This window comes from Cynocephalus volans, chromosome X, assembly GCF_027409185.1.
Source record: "Cynocephalus volans isolate mCynVol1 chromosome X, mCynVol1.pri, whole genome shotgun sequence".
Classification (NCBI taxonomy): Eukaryota; Metazoa; Chordata; class Mammalia; order Dermoptera; family Cynocephalidae; genus Cynocephalus; species Cynocephalus volans.
Window position 1 is genome coordinate 171,166,853 of NC_084478.1, and position 9,236 is coordinate 171,176,088.

Here is a 9,236-nt window from a genome sequence, read left to right on the forward strand (position 1 = left end):
AAGAACATTATTTGACGCCCATATCATCCTCTCGGTTCTGCTCAGTCTACATACTTATTTTCTCCAAAGTTTCTATTGGTTTCTAACAAGACTCAAACCTATTTCCAGAGATAGGTGTTTTGACATAAGCTAGCACAGTGCTTAAACTTTATTTCTGACTAAAATGAAGATGTAAGGCACATAAAAAAATGTTTCCTAGAGCAAGATCTTGGAAGAGCAGAGAGGGAACAGGATGAACATCACACAGAAAAGCTTTTGCCCCCTCTGAGCGCAGATAGACAAACAAGATTGTGAGACAGAGAAACAGAGGCCCAGGCCCTACTCTAGAAGGATGTAGTTCAGGCGAGGGCTCCCTATTCTAAGGGACACACTAGACATTCCTACCAGCATCAGCACCACCCGAGAGTGCGGTTCAGTTCCGTGATGAGTCTATCAGGACAATACACAGCTCCCCAGCCTCAGACCTTTTCCATTCGAATGAATATTTTCTGTTGCAGCACAAACACGTGATTTCTTTGTCTGTTTCACTTTCAAGGTAACCTGCACAGTAAGTAACAAAATGTTCCAGGGCTCATAGGTTTTGCTCCTTCCTTACTTTCGTGGGGTCTTTGTTTGTGTGTCTCCCTTGGGATTCAATATATGAATCCTGCCAAATATATTTGGCAACAATTGTCCTTGACGTGGACTGTTCTTTCACATATTATCTAAAACCGATTGGAAAACCTATTATACTTCCTGACCCTTGCTTAGAAGCCAAGCAGCTGCAGGAACAGATAATATAAAACTGAATTTCCATGCCTGTTTATTTCAAACCTTGGCACAGGTTGTCAGTATGTGTCCAGAGTCAGCTTATCCTATTACTCTGTATCAAAATAATCTTGGTTATAAAATGGTGTCATCAAAAATAAAAATTCTATCAGCTTTTGCTTGGTAAATACATGGGACTGCCTACACAACAGAAACCTCCAAGGAGCTTAAAACGTGTAAGGGGATATTGTGAACTTTATGCTATTAAATTCGACAACTCAGATGAAATTCCTTTTATTAAAATTGACCCTAAACGAAATAGAAAATTCAAATAGCCCTTTATCTACTAAAAACATATAATTCATAATTAAGACCTTTTACACACACACACACACACACAAAAACAAACAAACAAACAAACAAACAAAAAAACAAAAAAAAAAACAACCTCCAGGATAAGACGGTTCCCCTGGTGAATACACTCAAATGTTTAAGAAATGATCCCAATTATATACAAACTCTTCCATAAAATAAAGGAGTAAACACGTCCCAATTACTACTATATCAAAATCAGATAATGACATCACAAGAAAATCACACACAAATATCCATCATGAACATAGACACACACAAAAAAACCTTAACAAAATTGTTTTAGTTGACTTGGGCTGCCATAACAAAATACCATAGACTGGGTGGCATAAACAGAAGAGATATATTTTATCACAGTTCTGGAGGCTGGAAGTCCTAGATCAGGGAGCCAGCATGGTTGCTTTCTGGTGAGGGCCTCTCCTCCTGGCTGATTTCCTTCTCACTGTGTGCTCATGTGGCTTTTCCTCAGGGCATGTGCACAGAGAAAGATCGTTCTCTTTTCTTCTTCTTATAAGGCCACTAATCCTATTGAATTAGGACTCCATCCTCATTTAACCTTAATAACCTCTTAAAAGTCCTATCTCCAAGTACAGTCACATTGGGGGTTAGAACTTCAACATATTACTCTTGGGGGGGGGGGGTAACAATTTAGTCTATAGCAAAAATATTAGCAAACTAATACATCACAACCAGGTGGTTTTTTCCACAGGAATGTATGGCTTGTTCATCATTCAAAAATTAATCAAGGTAATTCACTATATTAACATAATAAACAAAATAAACCATATGATTATTCAATAGATACTGAAACAGCATTTGACAAAATCTAACAACCAATCTTGTTAAAAACTCTCAAGACACCTAGAAGGAAACTTCTTCAACTTGACAAAGGGTATCTATGAAAACATTGCAAGTAACATTGTACTTAATATGAAAAGTTGAATACTTCCCCCTGAAATCAGAAACAAGCCAAGGATTTATGACATCACCAGTTCTATTCAACTTTGTACTAGAAGTCCTTGCCAGTACAGTAAGGCATGAAAAAAAGAAACAGAAGGCATCCAGTTTGGAAAAGAAGAAGCAAATTGTCTTTATTTGCGGAAAACATTATAGTATATGTAGAAATCCTAAAGGAAGTACAACAAGCTAGTAGAGCTTTAATGCAAATTTAGCAAGGTTGAAGTAAGAAAAGTCGATATATAAAAATCAACTGAATTTTTACATATTAGTAACAAACGATTGAAAATGAAAGAAAATAAAAATGATACAATTAACAACAGCACACACCCCCCCCCAAACAGCAATACTATTAATAAAATATATCCAAGAACTACACTGTGGACTACAAAATATCCTAGAGAGGAATTAAAAAGAAAATCGAAATAAACTAAGAGTTATATACCACGTTGTTGTACTGAAGGATTTAATATTGTTTAGATGTCAATTCTCCCTGAATTGACCTATAGGTTCAATTCAATTTCAATCAAAATCCCAGTAGGTGATTTGGTGGATGTGGACTAGTTGACTATAAAATTACTACAGAAAAGTAAAAGCCTAAATATATCAAAAGCAATTTCATCATGTCAAAAGGATACCTGCACTCCCATGTTTATTGCAGCTCTATTTACAATAACCAGACTACGGAACCAACCTAAGTGCCCATCAATGGATGACTGGGTAAGGAAAATGTGGTGTATATATACAATGGGAGACTACTCAGCCATGAAAAAGAATGGAATTCTGCCATTTGCAGCAACGTGGATAAGCCTGGAGAAAATTATGCTAAGCGGAACGACCCAGGTGCAGAAAGAGAAATACTGTATGTCCTCACTTATAAGTGGGAGCAGAATCCATAAATAAACAAATAAACAATAAAGAGAGACAGAAATCACAATAACATGCTGAACTTTCAGAAGGAGAGAAAAGAACTGTGGTTACCAGAGGTGGAAAAGGGGACGGGAGGGGAGGGGGTGGGAGGGGGAGGGGGGCTAACAAGAGATTGGTTAACGGACACAAAGGAGGACTACACACTGTAATGATGAATAAGGTAACTGTCCTGATTTGACCATCACACATTGTACACAACTATTGAAAGTCAACTTTGTACCCTACATATATATATGATAAATTATCTTTTTATAAAAGCAATTTCAATAAAGAACAAAGTTGGAGGTTTTAGAATGCCTGATATCAAGACTTACTATAAAGTACAGTAATCAAAACAACGTGGTGCTGGCATAAGAACAGACATATAAATCTATGGAACTAGAGAATCCATAAGCAGACTAGCCTATATACGCTCATTTGATTTTGTACAAAGGTGCCAAGGCAAGTCGGTAGAGAAAAGAAAGTCTTTTTACACCATACAGAAAATTTAACTCAAAATGTATTATAAACCTAAACATAAATGCAAAAACTATAAAAGTTCTAGAGGAAAATGTAGCAGAAAAGCTTTGCTAACTTGGGGTGGTCAAAGATTTCCTAAGATAGGAAAAAAAGAGCATGAATTATAAAAGAAAAAAAAGCTAAATTGGGCTTAATTATAACTATAAGTTTCTACTATTTGAAAGGTACCACTTAGAAAATAAAAATGCAAAATATAGACTGGGAGAAAATATTCAAAACAGATACATCTAAAAAAGTGCTTGTACCCAGAATATATAAAGAATTCTCAAAGCTCAACAATAACAAGATAAACAATCCAATTAAAAATGCGCCAAAGATTTAAATACACTTCACCAAAGAATATATAAGAATGGTCAAATATATAACTTCAAGTAATTAGTTGAATGTTCCCCACACAACAAGATGACAAATGCTTGAGGTGATGGAAATGCTGAACACCCTGGTATGATCATTGCACACAGTATGAATGTACCCAAATATCGCATTGTACTCCATAAAGAAATCCAATTATCATGGACCAATTAATAAAAAAGAAAAACAAAAAATTTCAGAGACAGAAGTAGATTAGAGGTTACCAGAAACCGAGAGGAAGGAATAATGAGAAGTTATTGCTTAATGGGTACAGAGTTTATGTTTAGGATTAGGAAAAAGTTTTGGAAATACACAGCATTGTGGATGTAATTAATTCCACGCAATTGTATGTTGTAAAATGCTTAAAATGGCAATCCTTATGTTATATATGTTTTATCAAGATAAAAAAAAAAAAAAAACAGGAAAAAAGGAATGGCCAATTAGCATGTGCAAAGATGCTCCAGGATTTGTTGTAACTGGCATTCTCATGTGTTGCTGGTGGGAATAGAAAATGATACAACTATTCCAGAAATCTGTCTGGTAGTTTCTTATAAAGTTAAGCATGCACTTATCATGTGATCCAGAAATTCCACTCCTAGATTTCTAACTGACATAAATGAAAACAGATGTTCACACATAAATCTGTACAGGAACGGTTAGAGCAGGTTTCTTTATATTACCCCAAACTGGAAACAATCCAAAGGTCCATAAGCAGGTGAATGGATATGCGAATGGTGATATATTCCCATAATGGAGCAGCAATGAAAGAACAACAACAACAAAAAAGAACATATTCGTCTTCCTCAGTATTAGAAAAAATGCAACAAGATAAGCCGAAAGAAACTAAGAAGAGATCATCAATAAAGATAAAATTTCAAAATAAATTAAGTATTTAAAAATAACTAGGGAAAACACATGAATCCAAAAGCTCGTTCTTTGAAAAAACCACCACTAACAACAAAATAGACAAATTCCTGGCAAGTTTGTTTACACATAAAAGATAAGTAGCACAGACAGGAATTTAGGAATGAGCTTTTGTGTAAGTCTTAATTGACTTTCAAACAATAAATAATTTTAAAGTTATTTCAGCTAATCTAGGCAACAGAAAAAGATGAAGCAGTAACCAATTCACTGGATAAAGCCAACAAAACTTTAATACCAGGACCTAATAATAATATTTTTTTTAAAAATGCTGTAGATCAACGCCGCATATAAAGGCACACAGTGTCTAAAGAAATATTCGCACATAGAATCCAGCAATAATCAAGTTATATGAACAGTAGATTGTACTCCAAGAACGTAAGTGTATTTAGTGTCAGGAAATCTATTAACATAATTTACTTGTCAATCCACATATTAAAGAAGGCAATTCGGATGATGCTAAATGATAAAATGTCATTTATAATAAAAATTTTATGGCAAATGGGAATAGAAGTAAGAAAGACCATTTACCAAAAACGAACAGCCAATGTTTTAAATAGGTAAATATTAAGACTATTACAAGTAAAATCATGGAGTAGACAGGAATGCTCACTTTTATCATTATTATTTCATATTTTCTCATGTTTTCTAAGAAATTCAATAACATCAGAAAATGAAATTACTGGCTATGAACTTTAAAAAAGAGCTAAAATATGCCTCATTTTGCTACTGATATGATCAAATACCCATAGAGACTCTAGGGTAAAATTACTAGCATTAATAAGAGAATTTGGTAAGGTAGCTAGATTTAAGATGAATATACACAAACCAATACCCTCTCTCTATTCTTGTACTAAGCACTTAGAAATGGAAATAGGAGAAAACTATTTTATTGACAATAGCAACACACTTATAAAGTGAATAGTGATAAATGTAATAATAAAAATACTGAAATGTATTATGTTAATAAAATTACTGTATAAGTTTAATGAAATTTTACTTAGAATCACAACAGGGCTTGGCTCCTTTTGATTGGAAAAATATCTTAACGCTTTTATATGCTGAGAATTGCTTTCACTTACCAAATATCAGGAGACATTATAGGCCCACTGTAATCAAATCAACATGGTATTAGCATAGCAAGATAATATAGATAAATGAAACAGCATAATGAATCCAGAAATATATGCTAATATACTTGCATATGAGAATTTTACATGATTAATGTGTTGATTCAAATCAGTGGCAAAAGATGTATTACTTGATAAATGTGCCATTGCAGTAGGTTATTGCTCTGGATGGAAATAAAACTAGACAGATCCCTCCCTCATACTCTATACAAAAATAATTATCAGATGAATTGAAGCCATAAATGTAAAAAGCAAAACAGTAAAAATCTTGCAAGAAAATCTGGGTAATACATGTCCAACCTTGAGGTGTGGATGACATTTTTAACCAACACTGCCAACTCTGATGATATGAAAAAAAAAGATATATTTGACTGTAAAAATCAAAAACTTTTTTGGTAAAAGTTATAAACAAAGTCAATAGACAAACAATAGATTTTGGATGAAATTACAGTATACATGACAAAAGGTTAATACTTGTAATAATAAAAAGGTTCTCATAATTTTTTTTTTAAAAATGAAACAGCCCAAAGAAAAATGGGTAAAACATATGAATAATTAAATCTGAAAGAATAAATCCACAGACAACAAACATTTAAAAAGATGCTCAACCTCATTAGAAATAAAAAGAACACAATTAATGATGTAACATCACTCTACTTCTAAAAGACTGGCAAAAATTAAAAAGCAAGATAAAACTTACTGTTGTTGTGAATGATGGTAGAAATGTATGAAGAGTTCTGGCCTTTTTGGAAATTAAAGCTAAAAAGGAAATACTCCCTTCATTCCAGCAATATCCCTTCTAAGAATCTTTTCTATAGAAATATGTAGTGATATAGGATATACTGGCCAAAAAAGTGGAATAAAATGAATGCATTGACTAAATTATGGTACAGCCATACCACAGACTCTTATACAGCCATTAAAAAGAATGAATTAAAGCTATGCCAATTGACTTGGAGAGAGATATACTAGGTATTAGTGAGTGAGAGATGAGTGTACAATATCCCACTTTTGTAAAACAAATAATGACCAGGTACACCTTTATTTGTATGTGTGTGTGCGTGTGTGTGTGCGTGTGTGTAGATGTATGTTATTATACCAGGGTTACATGGTTGGGGTAGGTAAGAAGTGAGCTGATGTGGAAGGAGGGTAGGCAGCCAATCAAAAAGAACAAAAATGACTATAAAGTAAGTATGACATGACTGTATTTAATATTTACCTTGCCATTACGTATGTATTGAGTTTAAGTATTTACAATACACATTCAAATAAAATGAAACAAAATTTAAAATAAATGATTTCAGCATTCAACTCAAGCAAAAATAGGACAACAAAATGAAGTAAAGGAAATTAGAAAGAATGAATGAATTAATGAAAATCAAAGCAGAAGCTGATACAACAGAAAGAAAATTAAAAAAGGATTGATAAATCAAACCAAAAGATGGTTCTTGACAAGACCAAAAAAAATCAAAGAACCTCCTGGAAATATTACTTTTAAAAGAAATTAAAAATCATAACATTTTGTATCCCATGAATGTATACAATTATACTTTGTCAATTTACAATAAAAAATCATACATATAAAACAATTTGCAAAAAAATGAGAGACCACACACAACATAAGGAATGAGAAAGGAGATATAACCACAGATACAGAACACTTCAACAAAATCACAACAGACTATTATGTAACTCGATACCAATACATTATTAAATCTAGTAATAATAGATTGGATATGTAACTAAAATTGACTGAAGAAGATGGAGAAAAATCTGAATAAATCAATGAACATAGATAATATTGAAAAGGTTATTTAATAATCTACCCTCTTCAAAATGCACCAGAACTCCAATATAGATGAAAAGCTTCTGAACTTATGGCTAATATTATCCTTACACCAAAAGTGGGCAAAGATATAAAAAAACACAGCACATGTACACACAAGAGAACTCGAGACTAAACTTGTAATATTGATTGGATCTCATTGCCTTGGTTCTCTCTATGGAAGCTTGGGGTAGGTGAAGGGAAATTTTGTTCTCTCTTATGCTCCTTGCCCCTTCGTCCTCACTGTACTGTACTCTCTAGATTACAGAGTGGCAACATATGACAAAGAGAAGCATTGGACAAAACAGAAGAAAATATCAACTAATAGGTCAGATTGACGAAATGTTTCTTTGGGGCTTAACCAGCATCACAGTCATGCTAACCTGATGTCTACACCTTCTTCCAACCAGAGTCACATCCCCACAATCCTGGCCCTTGATCAGACTTTATACAACATGCCTTTACCTTGTGTCCACATGCAGCTCACTGAGCAGGTCACTGTGCAAATAGTCCCAAGACAGTTCCACTGCACCCAGGTAGTGTCTTCTGGTGGCACTAAAGCTGAATCGCAAAAGGCACAGAAAGAAGCAGGCAGAGAGCTCTATTTGCATGGCTTTTATTGCTAGAAAATGCTTCACTGGAGAAGAGAAAGATTAATTCTTTCCTAAAATAATTTTGGCTCATGGGAGAAAACAGGTCAATTTTTTATGATTTAGTGAAAAGTCCCAAATGTTTTGCAGAGAATCTTAGGGAACTTTACCTACTGGATGAAACAGCAGCGTTAGCACTGAGCAGAACTGATAGAATTGCTTCCTTTTGGGGAGTGGAAAGCAGCCAGGAAGAACTAAGTAGGAAAAGGGAGGCCGAGCTAAAGCTTAACCCATTCACCTCGGAGAGCAGGAGGGGGACCAGAAGACTGCTTTCATCAGTACGCTTGGGAAGAGGAAGAGAGGCAAGAAGAGGTCAAGGTAAAGAGGACCTTGAACTTGTCCTCATATTCCTAGCCTACTCCAACCCTCTTCCTTTAGTGGCAGCAGCGAGAAAAGTTCCTGATGTTGAAGATTCTAGAATCTACTTGCACAAGCAAGAGTAACTAGTATCCTATTTGTCTCCCTGCTTCTACCCTTGCCCCTCACACAGTGGCTACTGACTTTTTCAAACTATAAAGTGGGTTGTGACACTCTTCTGCTCACAGTCCTCCAATGGTTTCTGACCTTCCTCAGAGTAAAATCCTACATCTTTACTGTGGCCTCGAGCATCCCACATGGTCTGCATGCCCCTACCCCTGACCTCTGTGATGTCATCTCACTCTGGCCTTTTTGCTCTTCCTGAAACTACCAAGCACAGTCATGCCCCTAAGACCTCAACAGTTGCTGTCTCCTCTGCCTGAAACACTTTTCCTCTGATCTCCACACAGTTCCACTCTCACACCTCCTTCAAGTCTCAGCTCAAGTCTCACCTGCTCAAAGACTTTCAAATATAGA

At 34.9% G+C, this 9,236-nt stretch overlaps 1 protein-coding gene across 1 annotated transcript in view; it reads right to left on the reverse strand.

Annotated features, from left to right (window-relative positions):
- The window catches only part of F8 (coagulation factor VIII), a 146,689-nt gene extending 138,326 nt beyond the window's left edge, over positions 1–8,363 (reverse strand). Inside the window, exon 1 of the mRNA XM_063084470.1 lies at positions 8,218–8,363. Within this exon, the coding sequence (XP_062940540.1) occupies positions 8,218–8,363 (146 nt within the window). The remainder of the gene's footprint in view (positions 1–8,217) is intronic.
- Positions 8,364–9,236: the final 873 nt, after the last annotated feature.